The 16,781-nt window shown below is 37.1% G+C and overlaps 1 protein-coding gene across 2 annotated transcripts in view; it reads left to right on the top strand.

Annotated features, from left to right (window-relative positions):
• Positions 1-13,065, top strand: part of LOC139120735 (protein kinase C-binding protein NELL2-like) — a 49,774-nt gene extending 36,709 nt beyond the window's left edge. For both annotated transcript variants that reach the window (XM_070685287.1, XM_070685277.1), the window contains 10 exons: positions 646-725; positions 1,016-1,118; positions 3,683-3,937; positions 4,304-4,426; positions 5,284-5,379; positions 5,943-6,086; positions 7,803-8,002; positions 8,843-9,013; positions 9,690-9,929; positions 10,712-13,065. In XM_070685287.1, the coding sequence (XP_070541388.1) occupies positions 646-725; positions 1,016-1,118; positions 3,683-3,937; positions 4,304-4,426; positions 5,284-5,379; positions 5,943-6,086; positions 7,803-8,002; positions 8,843-9,013; positions 9,690-9,929; positions 10,712-10,750 (1,451 nt within the window). In that variant the 3' untranslated portion in view covers positions 10,751-13,065. The remainder of the gene's footprint in view (positions 1-645; positions 726-1,015; positions 1,119-3,682; positions 3,938-4,303; positions 4,427-5,283; positions 5,380-5,942; positions 6,087-7,802; positions 8,003-8,842; positions 9,014-9,689; positions 9,930-10,711) is intronic.
• Positions 13,066-16,781: the final 3,716 nt, after the last annotated feature.

Genomic DNA, 16,781 nt, shown 5'->3' with positions numbered 1-16,781 from the left:
GTGTACCAACTGGAGAATTCAGGAAAAGATAACAGTAAATAAAATACAATGTTATAAATCTTTTGAAACTTATCGCATTTAATTTCTGAAAGACTTGTCATGCAGATATAAAATCCATCAAAATAGACATTCATATTGTCTTCATATTGCGTAATGTTCAACTGAAAAATGGAAACACAAAGACTAATCAACAAAAACGCAGAGAGCTTAGTTTAAATCTCACTGAATGCAGCATTTTATCTTGAATGCAATCGCCTAAATTTGCAGAGGTAAAGTAATATATTTCCCACAGCCAGTCTACCTATCTCATGAAATACGGTCTGAATGACTGACACGATGACTGAACTTCTAGATCGCCCGCCATCAACTACCATTTGCCCGTCACAACTTCTAGTAAAATGCCCTGAACCATAGCACAGGGCATCATTGTCAGTTTTCACATCTGAGCTACAATTTCTTTGATACCCCTGTATGAATCCCACTCAAACTCAAATCGTTGCGGTACAATAATCATATTTGCAGAAATTAACTTATAATCTGGCATGCTCTCTGTTAATAACTAAGCGGCCATATAGGCAGTTTCCAGTACATGAACCTGTCGTTCAAAAAATAAGTTACGATTTTATCTGTTGCTTTTTTCTCTAGTTCAGTGCAGCTTCGGTCGCAAATTATATGATGATGGTGAAGTGTTTTCACCCGCCAAGTGCAGGATCTGCCGGTGTGAGGTAAGATATAAGGCATACTATGAGAGGGATTAAGCAAAATTTCCTATTTTTAGCTGAAATGTCGTCATCTCTGAAATTTCTTGTCTCTAATAGCTTTGCAAGATTTCAGGCATCAATATGAGATAGATTAGAGAGATATGAGATAGATTTCTCGTCTTGGCTAAAATATTATCATCTCTGAAACTTCTTGTCTCTGATAGCTTTCATGTTTGGTATATGTTGAACGTAATTTCCTTTTCTGATCAAATGGTAGCACACGTCTTTGAAGCTATATTTTTATCATATTACAGAATGGATTCGTGAAAGACTGTAGGATACAGACTTGTCCGACACTTGACTGTCCTGTGAATCAACAATTGGCTGTATCGGGAGAATGCTGTAAATTCTGTCGAGGTAATTATGACAGATGTAATGAGAATAATATTAGGTTATTCACAAAATACAGGGATTTAATTCCGACAACATCACACAGCAGTCGGCATCTGTTTTCTTTGTTGGTAGTTTCTTTAATGTCATTTCTCAAATATGAGCCATCTATGCTAAATTAAAAAAATGACAACAGGGTTTTACATCAATTTTAACTTTGAGAGTCCCTGGGACTCCTGGTGTTAGAAAATGGGAGTCCTACATCAAAATATGGGGGTCCCAATTTATTTCACAAAAATGTTTTATAGTTTATCAATGCCATGGTCTTCACTGTGTTCAATTAGTATTAATTTGCATACACAGAGACAACAAGGTTCCATATTGTACATGGAGGGGTAGTCTGGCAGAGACCCTGCGATTCGCGTTCTTCCCTGTTGGAACACGCGCGCGCCCTTCAGGGACGCGACGCGAATCCCAGGGTCTGGACGTTCTTGCAAGCGACCGGTCGGATTTCTGCCTGATCCGGGTACTTTATAGAACTCTACGCATCCGTCAATCAAAAACAAATGACAAGTACCATAGCCAAATAAAATTAAAAATGAAAAATAAAAACATACTGCGTATATAAGTCTACCAGCTACAAGCAAAAGTTTTCTCCGCCCAGTTAGATAGGTGTTTCTTTTGACGACACTACCCTTATGAATATTCATATCCTTGCAAGAACGGACAGTCGCTGTGTCTGGCAGCGCGTGCTCACAGCTAGCACAGCGTAGCCTTCGAATGCAGGCCCATCGTGGGCGCGCACAAAACAAGGCACAGCGACTGTTGAGAGTCTAATGGAGGGGTAACTATTGTGCAACACATGCACACAACTATAGGGCATATTCAACTGACTCTGTATAGTTTGAACCGCCTGTATAACTATAATGAAGAGTTGAAGACAAAAACACATTTCACTAACCTTTTTATCGATTAATTTTGGTGTTTGACCCAACTTACATTAGTTTAATTCACGTACGCGTGTGTAACTATCTGTGGCTTATCGAGTCACGGACTCGTACTACCATACATACTAGTCAATCCGTTCGCCAAGTTTGATCACATTTTTTGACAAGCACGCCACAAAATCCGCCACAAAATGGAAAGAAACCACTAAGTATCGAGAAAAAGTTTCATGTCCGGTTTATTTCAGTTAAAAAAATGCGTAACACGTAGGAAATGTCTCACAATGTCAACAGTTCAGAACAACTACATTTCATTTACAAACCGGGTCGACTGTTATGGCCGTCTCGCTTCAGGACGGCCGGAGGTCAAGTATCAACAGTTTAAAGGGCTTTTTGGCAGTCAAACGCTTGAAAATTCACAAAATACACTTCAATTTAACCGAATCCTTACAAATTTCTCAATCTTGCATGTTTTGGACTTCGAAAACCTTAACCTCGGGTTTCATGTCGAGAGTTAGGCATCACACAGTGCCGCCATCTTGGCCGCCGATACGTTCGAAGTTCACTATCGCGATCGATTTGGTCACCAAATCGCGTCTTTTTTCCATAAAATATTCTCAAAAAAACTGTAAAATCTATCATTTCTATCACCCAGAGGGCAGTAGCTTGGCATAATATAGTTGTCTTCCGTGTCTACGGCATGGTAAAGCTTTCAAAACGTACGTACGTGTTTCGTTCAATGCACTGTGGCCGTATCCGCGTACGGGTGAAACTGCAGACCTGATTAAATATTCATGAAAACCGCTGACCTCTTTTGAAGAAAGTTCGCATAAATTACTGGAATTTTCGATTGTTAGGCTGCATGATGTCATTATTTTAGTCCTTATATGGTAATAAAGTGGGTTCAAAGGGTCAGGAATACCCTCCTTCTGGCTGAGTTCGGCAATGCATAGCTAAGTTAGGTATAAGCATAGAACGCAATCACTGTCGGTTTATATACCGACGTGGCGCTGAGAGCGAGAATGCCGTGTCGGTTTATAAACCGACGCGGCACTTTAAGGGTTAAAGTACGGGGTCGGTAAGGTTTACTGGGATGTGTTTTTACGTGTTCAGCAGCTTCGCAAGGTGTACACCAGCAACAGATATTGCTGCGTCCCAAGGGACGCGTGGTTTAGTTTTTGAGGGGTCCTGCGTCCGGTTTTATGCGTAAAGGACGCAGAAATGCGCGTCATGTAAAACCCTGATGACAAAATGCCATGACTGTTGTATCTGTAGATTTTTGGTCACATTAAAAGGAATTTTCAGTCAGTAAGAGGAAACCCCCCTCTCTTCCTTCTCCCCCCCTCTCTCTCTCCCTCTCCCCTCTTTCTCTTCTCGTTCTCCCTCCCTCCCCGCTCTCTCTCTCTCTCTCTCTCTCTCTCTCTCCTTCCCTCTCCCCTCTCCCCTCTCGCTCTTCCTCTTCTCTCCCTCCCCCCCCTCTCTTCCTTCTCTCTCTCTCTCTCTCTCTCTCTCTCTCTCTCTCTCTCTCTCTCTCTCTCTCTCAGTACTTTACTATTCTTTAACATGTATGAAAGACAACACATGGTTTTAAAAACAAACCAAAAGTTCCCTATTTATTCATTATTGGTGAATGTTTTTTTTTTATAGGTGTTGATTACTGTCAAGGAAACAATTGCCATTCCAATGCCACTTGCAGGAGTATCTCTGCATCCTATACTTGCCAGTGTAATGACGGTTTTATCGGCGACGGCAGAGAATGTCAGGACATCAACGAATGTGAGAACTTTGGTGGACCAGACGGCCATCACTGCAACGAGAACGCAGTTTGCGTCAATGTTCCTGGATCATACAAGTGTGAGTGCCCGTATGGTTACAAAAAGGAGGACGATTACACATGCATAGGTAATAATCCTTTTCTGATCTCTAGCCTCTCGATACGTTCAGTTTAAAGTTCATCGGAAATGTATTGGAAAATGTTTTGAATTTGTGGCATAGATTTATGCGGGTTTGCTCAATACTGATGTTTACTGACTTGACAGATGAGAAAGCGGTTCTGTCTGGCAGGAAAGGGGTAATTATATAAAAAATTTGTTGTTAGGAAATAAAAACTGGTTCTCTTTATGAGATTTTCTGTCATGTACAAGGAAATCCAGGCTTTTAAAAGACTCGAAATCACAGTAAACATATTTTTCTTCACACAAGGACAGGGACGTACACTTACGTGAGTTTATTTCCTAATTTTCCCTGTCATTTTATAATCTATTTCAGAGCAAGATGAGTGTGCAGACCAAGTGGATGAATGCCATGAGCATGCCCAGTGTATCAACACAGTCGGTAGCTATAAATGTCAGTGCTTCACAGGATACGAGGGCAATGGATTCTATTGTCAAGGTATGGATATTGTGGAAAATAATCTCTAGATATCAAATAGTGTGAAAGTTTTGGTAGTTTTAGCTCCCATTTTCCTACATGTATGGTAATGTCTTGTGTTTGTGTACAAAAATAATGCCTGTCAGCCAGTGTGTACGTAGCTCCGTCAACTGTAAATATTTTAGAACCTGTGCATCTATAAATGTGGGTTTGGTGTATAGGCGTATCATGAGTCATGTGAAAAATTTCATTGATTTGAAATGTTAGTCCCAACGATATTCAAATAAGCTTGAAAATGTTTAAAAATTAATCATGCAGCAAGTCTGTCATGTTTTTCGTTTCGTATTAATTTTTGGAATTTTCTCTGTTTTGTAAATTTTCACTTTCGTCATTTTTGGTCTAAAAATTTCCATCCCCAGAAATCAGCTGTCAATTTGCTTTAAATTTGGTTGGCAGATCTAACAGGAGTTCTTATAAATGTTGTTCAAAGCTCAATCAAAATAATGGATATTTAAATTTTCTGAGAATATTTTTAATGTTTTTAGTCAAAAATTTCCAATTTCAGAAACCATCTTATGTAGATTTTCCAGTGTTATCGTATTTAAGTTGTTGAGATTATGCTAAAATAAGTAACATTGTAGGTTCATCAGATTTTCATGTTCTAGTGATTTACCAGTATAATAGTTTTTATGCCTCTGGTAGACATTCAAAGCTTGGCTGAAGGCAAAACCCAATGTTCTGAACAATAAAGTACGGGCTAGTGAAATACTTAATGTGCTTGGTGGGTAATATGTGGGACAAGTAATTGTGAATTGTGATCAGCATAGGAGCACAGTATAATTAACACTACTTTTTATATTTGTATCTCTGTTTTTCAGCCAAGTGTAGTAAAAGCTGTAAGAATGGTGGTTTGTGTGCGGCACCAGACACATGTCGTTGTCCAGCTGGTTACATTGGTGACCAGTGTCAAACAGGTTAGTACAGCCAGCTTAAGAACATTAATGCAACCTGTATGTGTTGCTAATATTGCTCATTTTACGGTAGTATGTGACACTTGAAGGACTTAACCCTTCACCACCATAGTTTGACCCAAATCCATTGTTTTCTATGGTAAAGTTGGACCTGTACACAGGGAACTGGGGGTGAAAGGGTTAAACTTTTACTCAAACTTACTGAAAGGACATTTTAAATTTTTCCCTTTCGAAAGAGAGAACAAAAGTCAGAGGTTGCCATGCAAAGTATGTTACTAGAGAAACAAACTACCTAACATATACCTATACTTGAATTCAAAATGGCTGCCATCTCTATGTTAACTCTGTGGAGAAAAATTAAATTTTCAATTTCCGGAAAAATGAGCCTTCAAAAACTTCATTTATTACATGAGCTTCAAAATAAGTCCCCACAAGAGATTGAACAAAAAGTCTGTACAAGTTTGAGAGTTGGAATATCTGTCCCTGAGGTGCATTTTATCTTATTAGTTGAATTCACATCATCAGTGAAATCGAGAGTTAAAATTCATTATTATCAATTTACACAGATATTGATGAATGTGCTTCAGGCATTGACAATTGCCATAGCAACTCAGAATGCATCAACCTACCAGGGAGCTACTATTGTCAGTGCAAGACTGGTTACCATAGCGATTTGTTACCACACACTGGTTATGGAGCAACCTGCCAAGGTAGGTTAATGTTCAAAAAGACTTTGTATGGAAAATATGCAAATTTTCATTGAATTTGCATGTTAGTTTATAAAACAGATGGCCCTCCTATGTTCTCAGATAAAAGAAATTTGAAAAAACTCGTGTGAATTGTGACATTTCAATATCAAAATACATTGATTTTTGGACTGGCCCAGTACTGTAGATTTCCCAGAATTCATTGTATCCTCGAAGATTCCTGAGTGAAGTCTACCATGTCTCCCATGTGTAGACAAATTCACAGACTATTTATCAAAATTTTGAAAACGTACTTTTATGCACACCATTCTTCTCAATTCTCATTTTAAATAATTTGGAAAATTATGCATAATTGAGAGAGGAGATAGCATTTTTGTAAAATTTGCCACAGATTGTTTCCTCAGCCATTCAGAATAAATGAAACAAAAGGATATTGATTTTTTGCAAAGGAAGTGACAAAAGAAATTTGCATGCTAAGTTTTCTCAGAGAATGACCCCTTCAGTTCGTCATAACTTGCTGCCTAAAAAGTATGGCATTTGTAGTACCTAAAGAATGTGACTTTTCTGGTTGTTTAGCGGTTATTTTCAAACTTTCACTGATATATCTAAACTAAACTACATTTACTAGATATTATTTAAAAATTATTCTGATGCTGCACATTAGTGCTTACATGCAGAACTGAAAAAGTTTTTAGAAAAGTACAAATCATAGAGAATTGTGGGTAATTTATTGTACTGTGGACTGGCCTAGCTGTTGTATATATTTTGATGAACATGTGTAATCGGTTGTGGGCAAAATACCTAAAGCTTGTCTAATGGGTTCAAACTCTGTTGATATTAAATATTCATGAGGTTCAATGATGTCATGACCAGGCCATGGAAAATCACTGTCACAGTGGCTTTCATGTTATTTTTACCACTACAAATTTATCAATTAAAGTTTGCGCCTTTCTCATAGTGTACAGTGTGTTGAATTTTATTCAGAGTAGGATGTAGAGTTCACACAAGTAGATGCTGTAACCTTGGTCGTACCACCAAGTTGTCTTACTCATTTGCACAATTGTCTCAGGAGAATCCTAGGACATTTGTGCAAATTTAACCAGTCTATAGTTTTGGGATTGCATCCATAAGAATATCATCAATACACTCAGCTGCTCATCTGAAAACCACAGCAGGGAGCCAGGCAAAGAGATTAGTAACATAGTATAGAAATAACGGGCGACGCGCTGACCATTAACGTTTATTTGTGGGCAAGGGCGAGAGGAAAGCCAAATTAACGGGCTCGGTTCCATTATATTATCAGCGAACCCAAGAAAACCGTCAAAATTTCCGAAAATTTCAGGAGCGAACGACAACTGGCCCCAGAAACTGAGCAATACGCGACGCACTTTCACGCGCGCTGTAAAAAATTGGCAAATCCGGAGATCTTTTCAGAAAAAAGTATCTCAACTTGACCTACAAGTGCTCCATTTTATTTTGTGATTGATTATGATTTACGTTTTAGGTGTAAAGTTACGATACTTTGAGTTGTTAATCTTATTATTCATATTCACGGGCATGTAAACAAACCATTACTGTGTATTTGTGGTCAGTCACGTGGTTCAGCTCGACCAATCAAAATGCGACGGGCAGGGCATGGTAACATAGTGGGGAAATGTTGCTCCACTCTTAGGAAGCTTCACTTTTATGTTCAAACTTCCACTCTAATCGCAATTACAGATATCGATGAATGCAGCCCTAAGAACAAAAAGGGACACACTTGCCACTCTGACATGACCTGTGTCAATGAAGAAGGTGGATACCAATGCCAGTGTAATGACATTGATCAGTGTCATGGGAAATGCATGTACAAAGGACAGGAAAAACACAATGGAGAGAAGTTCAAGCCCGATGATAAGTGTTATTCATGTACTTGTAAGGTAAGTCTATGAATGGGACAATAGCTGTGCCCTGATAGGCATGAATGTAGGTTATTTGACAAAGTTTGATAGCTGTGTATGTCAATCACTAGTTAACTAGGAAGTCATTTGGGTCAGGGATAGTTCACAGCCAAAAGCCCCCAGGAAAACCCTTTTTATGTTCATTCTTAGAATATACTTATGACTTTTTGTTTGAATTTTCTTCTTCTCCGTCTCGGTAAAGTATGTTGAAGTTACTGACATGCAATTACCAATTTGCAACTCTTCAGTATGAACATATTCTCACCTTGCCGTCATTACAGTCTAGAAACTGAAATTTCAGTTTGTGTAAGCACTGAAAAGAGTGGAGATTAAGTGGACACAGAGTGTTTTGTGTTACTCACCAGTAACCTAGGGAGTCATGTTGGTCGGGAGTATGTAGGTGGAGCCCCCAGGAAAAACACTTTTAGTTTATATCGAGAGGTTTATGACCCACAGCTCCTCAGTAGTTAGAATTTAATCCAGATCATAAATTCCAAAATAATATGTATACCACTGAGATGCTTGTTACTGTTTCACAACCATCATAAGCTTGGAAAAGCTTCCTGAATTTTGTAGTGTGATATTATTCACTTGTTGTAATATATGTTAAATTTGCTTTCAATTGCGGCATTTTAAGTCTCCAGCTAGCTGGTCAAATAGGCAAAGTTTTGTTTATTTCAACTGCAGAACAGCTGCTCATAGTTAAAGTGTTGTGTGGAGCGGAGTTATAAATGTAAATGTGTCATTAACTCACAAATCTGATTGCATAGTTTTTGGATAAATAAAGTAATGTTGAATTGAATTGTGTTAAACTTGTAGGATGGCAAAGCAGACTGTAAGCCTGATGTGTGTGACTGTTCATCAGATACTGTGGACTTGGAATGCTGCTCTCACTGTAACTTCAATGGTCAGTGTCTTCACCAGGAAAATCCTGTAGTCTATGACAGTGGGGATAAATGGACTTATCAATGCCAGACATGCCAATGTCAGGTAAAGTATTGCATTCACTGTGTCTGTGTGTGTGTGTGTGTGTGTGTGTGTGTGTGTGTGTGTTTCTGTACTGTGTGGTTGTTAGTCGCCACGGACAAAGTCCAGGGGGACTTTTGATTTTTGTCTGTGAGTCTGTCTGTGTGTTCGTTTGGACGCAAATTTTCTCAGTGATGCCTGGAGTGATTTCTTTCAAACTTGGTACAAGGTTTACTTCCTATGTCATCCACATGCACGTTGATTTGTTTTGTGACACAATCCAACACTACCATCATTTCTGTCAATGGTTTCCAAAGTCATTGATCAAGTGGGACTATATCATTTACAATGACTTGCTGTTATTGCTACATGTGTAGTGTTTCAAATTGTCACACGTGCAGTGTGTCTTGAAGCATCATGTTTTATATAACATTAACCCTTTGCCTGCAACAGTGAAAGAAAATTACCATACCAACTGAAAGGATATCAACAGAATTTTCTTGCACTCGAGGCATACAGTAATTCATATGCAACACCACCAGAAATTTCTTGCATTCAAGGTCATCAAGGGGTTTTCAAGGTCATCAAGGGGTTAAAGGCAATGAAACATCGATCATATCATTTGGTAATCATAGCGATGAAGTGGTTATTTCATTCTGTTTATTTACTTATTTATTTATTTGTTTGTTTGCTTTCACAGAATGGAAGAATAGATTGTGTAGATAAGAGCTGTGCAGACCTCCCCTGTGAAGAAACTGTCAGTGTGGTAGGGCGGTGTTGTCCGTTGTGCATTGATGATGTATGCAGTCTAGACATTTCAGAAGAGCTTGTCAAAAGTGATGATGATAATATCATTACATGTGTGCATGAGGGCGGTATATACGCTGACGGAGACAGATGGAAACTTGAAGACGATGCTTGTATAGAGTGTACATGTAGGGTAAGTATCAAAACAAATCAGATATTGAATTTTGTTACAAATTCAGATAAGAAGTCAGTGGAGTGTCAATCCTGCCAAATTGAGCTGAATATTTTGAAGTTCATTGGTTCCAGTACTCCTTGACTGCGTGCTTAACCCTTTGAGTGCCAAAGTCAATTTTTGTTGTTTATGTAAATTATCATGCGGACGATTTTTTCAGATCAAGACAAATTTTTTCAGATTTTTCCCAACATTTTGATCAAAATTGTTACCAATGAAAAGTTATGTCCATTTTGTCCAAAATTATCATAATAATTACACAAAAATTTCAAAAAAATTGGTGAAATATTGCACTAAAATTTTGGAGGAAAAAATTGCAGCACTCCTATCATGATTGTCAGTTTTGTGTGCAAATTTTACATGTCTATGAGCACTGCTCAGAAGGAAGACTTCTATGTGGGCATCCAGTCTTAACCTGGCTAGCAGTCCGTATCAAGAAAACTTTAACCCTTTCACCACCATGGTTTGGCCAAAACCCATTGTTATCAATGGTGATTGTGGACCTGTTTACACAGAATGGGTGTGGATAGGGTTAAAACATCCCAGTCATCTGAACAGTGATTTGCATAATTGTCCTTGTGTATCAGATAAATTGATTGATAAATCACCTAACAAATTTATGAAATAACTCCTTGTTTCACGTTTCATATTTCCATAATTCAAAATGTTGTCAATTTCTTGCAGATTCATTAGCTGTTTAATAAATATCTTACAATTTTCACTTTTTTTAAATAATCTTTCAGAGAGGACGAGTTTGCTGTTCTTTCAACCCAGCATGTTGAACAAGTTGAAGCCACCAAGTCAAGATTATAATTTTCCTGCGGTAATAACTGAGTGCAAATTTAAATATTTATGAAAACTTACAGGTGTTTGTCTGTCTCATACATGTAAGTGTCAAAAACTAAATTACTGTTATGTAAAAACAAACTTAGAAAAGAATGGTTAAAAAAATGAGTTTATATGCAATTCTATTTACATTCAGTGAAGCTGTAATATTACTGAAAGATATTGAAAAAAATAAAGTCATTTCTATTTATCAAAAATTTATGAAAGATTTGATATTTACGAGACATTTACACAATAAGGTTGGCAACTGAGATGAATTCACAACTGATGTAAAAGTTGAAGTGTAGTGCTCATCGCAGACTGAACAGATCTTGATGGTGCAAGGGCGCCCTCATATAAAAGTTGGGCAAATACTTTTGTTTTAGGGTTAGTCCTCTGCATGTTACTCACTGGACATTATATGAATAATATTGGTATTATACAATGTTTGTATATATGTCAAACGTCAAAAATATTTTGTACAATATGAGAAAGAGTACAAACATGTTAGCAGATTCTTACCATTACGAGGAAAGTATACCAGAATGAAAACTTTCTGTGGACTGTATGATTACATCTGTCAGCCAGGCAAACAATGAGAAATGTGTGATCTTCAAAGAATCAGACAATTATTATGTTTGTTTCATTTTAACCCTTTGAGTGCCAAAGCCAACCTTTGTTGCATTTATAGAATGTATCATTGTTAGCAACTTTTTCCAGATCTAAATAATTTTTTTCAGATTTTTTCCAAAATTTTGGTTAAAAATTGTAACCAGTGAAAGGTTTTATCCATTTGGTCCAAAATTATTGAAAAAATCACAGAAAAATTCATAACAGTCGGTAAAATGTTACACTGAAATTTCAGTGTGAAAAATTACAGCACTCAAAGGGTTTAACCCTGTTGAATTCAAAAATGTATTTCTTTCTCCCAAAATGATATGTTTCTGTAATTTTGAGACCATTTATTAGAGAATATTGTAATTTTAGACACAGTAGAGGTTCAAGGTCAATGCCAAAGCTAGCCTTATTGTTGTGTGTGTTCTTTTCAGCACCGGAACATGAATATATATTTATGGCAAATCAAGTTAACTGTCACAATGTCATGTTTGTCAAATACCCTGTAAGTTTCTCAGATATTGAGTTGTAAATGTTCAATCAACTGATTTTCAGATTCAGATTCGATTACAAATCTTTTCAGAGGTGATTGTTCTGTCTTGAAATATCTAGTGATTTCTTTCGTAAAAATTTAAAAGTTTATGAGACCAGATGATGATGCCGATTTTAATTTTTTTTTACTCAGGTAAAATGGAATGAATGTTTTATTCAAAGCTGAGGTTCAAAGTCTTGCCTGCTGCAACCAATGAGATATTAACCCTTTGAGTGCCAACATCAATTTTTGTCGCCGTTATAAAATGTACCCCAGTCAAATTTTTTTCAGATTTTTGCCAAAAATTTTGATGAAAAACTGTAGCCAATGAAATATGATGGCTATTTGGGCCAAAATTATCAAAAAATTACAGAAAAAATCATAAAAATTGGTAAAATGTTGTACTAAAATTTTGGTGGCAAAAATTACAGCACTCAAAGGGTAACCATGCAAATTTTTTCATCCATACGATGTTCATGTGATACAATGTGATATGTGTGTGCAATGGAGTTTAACAATCTTCAGCGTGTGAATTGCTCACAACACACATGTAGAAACCTGCAACAGAGTCATACGAAGTCACATAAAAAAACAGTAAACACTGGTCAATTTTTCTGTCCAAATTTACGGACGTGATTAGTTTCCCCTCAAGGAACCATGCCGGTAAACTTGAACAATCCCAAATGCAGCAGGCAGAAAGGAAACTCACAAAATGGCAATCATTCCAGGTTTTGTTTGCACACAAGTCCAGACGCTGTACTCAGTAGACTGTAATGTTAACGTACATAGTATATTGTTTGGAGGATATTATTGTGTAATTGTACTAAAATTACACATGTAGGGATGGATTTACACAGATAAAAAATGTGAAAGTCTATTTATTAGTTGTAACATTTCATATATTTTCGAAATTTTTATTCTCTTCTTCTTGTTCAACATCTGAAGGTCATCTGACCTAGTATTCAACTTTGCACTGTAGCCTGTGTGTTTGATATATCCAATGTTATCGTTTATTACTAAATTTAAGTCCAGGCCAGAATTCGTTTGTCAGGAATAACGTTGCATATTGTATACATTGCAAAGTGCATGCTTGGCTTATCTCGGTATTTCAACATACTACAGGGGGACAAATAAAAACAACCACCAGTTTGTTTTAGGACAAAAATAATGAAAAGATCATCGGTCACAGCCATTGCCCCCTACCCCTCCCCCATGCTTGGAATTTTAATATCTGCAACGGTCCTCCGATGTCATATGATAATTTATCACCAGAATTGTAATTTATTTCATGGAAGCTGACAATGAAAAAACATGTTTATTGAAGACTGAAACAAAAACGTCATGTTAGATATTGTTGAGATTTTCTTTAGCTAAGTGCACAAACATTGATAAGGAAGTTTGATATGAAGTACATCTTGTGTGAAATGAGTGAGTGGGGAATTAAAAACAAAAGCAGAATTTAAGTTAGAACGCACCTCGGGGACAGACATTCGGACTCTCAAACTTTTACAATTCTCTTCTGATATACCACATGTGGGGGTTCATTTTAAAGCTCTTGGTGAAAGAAAACTTTTCACCGGCTTAGTTTTTTGAAATTCGAAAATTTTTATTTTTCTCCATAGCGTTAACACAGGGATGGCGGCCATTTTGAATTTCAAATATCGGTAAATCTTGGTAATTTCTTTCTCTAGTACCAAAATTTGCACGGTGACCCCATATTTTTATTATTGGTTTTGAAAGAAATGGTTAAAGATTCCTTATGGAAAGTTTGAGCAAAGTTTAAGTCTTTCACTTTCGAGGTGCATACTACCTTAAGTCCTTCAATTATTTATTAACACCCTATTTGCACAACAATGTAGAATATTCACGTCATCAATTCTGTAAACTATACACAGAAAATTTTTGTTTCATCTATGTTTTACACTGTACAGATTTTTTGCACTTTTGTACTGAATCATCACACTAATTTATTTAAATTTATGCATAAAGATATTGACTGTCACCATAGTAGCAATTTGGGTTCCATCGACCCCTTGCTGCACCAGATCAAAAATTTATTTTACTTTGCGCATGGATATTAACATTTGTCAAAACCCTGGGAGCAAAAAATGTACCATAGTTATCAAACTTTAACTTTACCTTTTGACTTTGTTAGCTTCAGAATGTCAGTGTTACTAATTTATTCAAATTTATGCATATCTATTGACTTAAAATTGTGTCTTGTTTCATATGTAGCAATGATGAAGGGAAGTATTGTTTTGTCAGTCAAAATTAGTATTTTTCATGTAAGTGTTACATTTTGAAATTTAGTTACCATTTAGATACCAGCTTGTTATGTCTCATCAGATTTCTGATTTCTAAAATTGTTTCATGTTACATATTTTGAGTATTTTATGTTGAGTTAGGTGTGGTACTATATTGTGCTACTATTCCAGATGGAAATGCTGTTCTCAGGAACTTTGCAAAGTTTTTCTGGTTTATTTTTGCAGACAGTCCATTCATTTTGAAGAGTAACTGGTTAGAAATGATAAAAATGATTAATCAGCCACTACCTTGTTGCTCAGTTTCCATCACAAAAAGAATCAGTATTTTCCTAAGCCTGTTGGTGACAGTTCTGGCAAAATCCGAGCAGTTTAGTTCTGTCAATGACTATAGTCTGACATTTTTAGCCTCGACATTCTGATGGCTTCCATTGGCACAGTAGTATAATTCTCAGTCCAACATTCTTCTGCTCATCCAGTTACTGATTATTTATTGATAAGTTAGCTCGTAGACTTCTCTAAAACAATCACAGGTTTTTCTGCACTTTTTTCATTCAACGGAAAGCAGAGAATTGCATACAAAAGCTGTGCTAACTAGCAGGTGGCCTGCTAACTAGCAGGTGGCTATATGAATTGTAACTTTATTTCACAAGTAAATTATCCTGCCACTGTGTCCAAAACCATTGTGCTTGTAACAGGGTGTCCTCGAACACGACCATTTGTATATTCTATGGTCTCATGGTTGCTGTCTTATTTAACTAAAATATTCCTCTGACTTGCGGATCCATGTGTACAAAGTAAAAGTTTGCTTAGAGTATATAGATTTTTGATTATGTTTGTCGAAATATATAAACCATACATTTTAAGGAGTGCTTTTAAAGTTTGACTAGGTTTTCTAGAGAAATAGAAACCAATGCGATGCATATTTTAAAATATATTGTCATATTTTTTGTACTGCTTTTTTGATATTATGTATATTGTTGTTTGACTTGCAAGAGAAACCCTTTTCATTGCCAAATTTTGTTCAATAGTAGTGTTATTAGTTGACATATTGATTGACCAGAAAATATAATGACAGAAAATAGGAAGCTTGGCTGGAAATGTACTGTAGGGTTTCTCTGAGACTGACAGTAGAGGGAAATGGCACTTTCTGGGTGAGTTACTGGTTTGAACCAGTTTCTTTCACAGAAAGTACCGGTTTGAACCGGTTACTCTATCAGGGAGAACCGGTTTGAACCGGTCACTCTCCAAGATAGTACCCTCTCTCTAGTTAGAACACAGATCTGCCAAAGATAGATGTGTACAATTTAGTTTGTATGTTGTTATTTAATTCAGTGAACTACAAATAAACACACCTCGGTGTGAGTTAAATATAATTTGTCGATCTGCTCTTGGGTTAGTTTTGAAGCTGATTGAAGTTGATTGACACTGTGAAGGGGAGGAGAGGGGAAAGGGAAGATAGATTGCTCTCCGACTAATTGAACCTTAGATGTCAATGTCCAGAGTAGCATACAGATATTTACCAAAGGCAGAGACAATTATATTGTAGCGACAGACTCCCTATTATGAAGTATGAGGTTCCCTGTAAGAAGGTCATCAAGTAGCCTCTAACACTGAAGAACTTGGGCGGGAGATTTAACACGCGCCCCCTATGGCCAATTTTAATAATTTAGACGTGGTTCTTCACTCGGTCTTAGTTCTTGGTAAACCGAGTATATGCATAGGGTACAGGGACAGTCCCCTGGGGTGGGGAGGAAGGTGTTTTTTGTGCAACGGTTTACCTTATTTGATTTTATTAATTTTGACTATGATATTTCAAATAAAGAGTTCAACTCTACACCGTCTGACTGCTTTATTATTACCGACAAGTCCTTATCTCCTCTCCAACTTGTGTATACACCTCTGTAATTGCTCCGAAAACATTGCCAACTTGCTAATCCGCTGTCGGTATCAGCGGATTAAGTGACTGAGTCAACACCACAGCCGTCCCACACGCATTAAAATAAGGAAAGGGTTGAAGATCACAGACACAGTGTCACGATGTCGTCCGTAAAACTAGTGGACGCTTAAAATATTCATGAATTCGTAAATAAACAGGAAGGTAAACAACTTATTATTCATAAATAAACGATAAAGGAGCTCCCTAGTGACCGGCCATTGAGAGAAATTACTGAAAAATGTCGAAAACCTGAAAGCAACAACCTCGCGACCGGTCGTGTAGACAAATGTTGGCAAATATTCAACACTTTACACTTACAGCCATGACCTCACGATCGGTCGTTGAAAAAAATTACCAGGAAAAAAGTCAAAGCCTGAAAGCCATAACCTCATGACTGATCATTGAGAAAAGGTCGGGCTAAATTCAACACTTTACAGCCACGCATCACGACCCATCGTTGAGAAAAATTACCGGGAAAAAAGTCAGATTCAAAGCTTGAAACCGTAACCTCATGACCGATTGTTGAGAAAATGTCGGGAAAAATTTAACACTTTACGGCCACGACCTCAACCGGCTGTGGACAGAAAATGAAGTCGAATACCTGAAAGCCACGGTCGTTGAGAAACATGTCGTGAAAATTC

The sequence above is a fragment of the Ptychodera flava genome, chromosome 2 (genome assembly GCF_041260155.1).
Source record: "Ptychodera flava strain L36383 chromosome 2, AS_Pfla_20210202, whole genome shotgun sequence".
NCBI classification, from domain to species: Eukaryota; Metazoa; Hemichordata; class Enteropneusta; family Ptychoderidae; genus Ptychodera; species Ptychodera flava.
The sequence above is the reverse complement of the archived record's forward strand: the minus strand, read 5'-3'. Positions and strand labels throughout refer to the sequence as shown.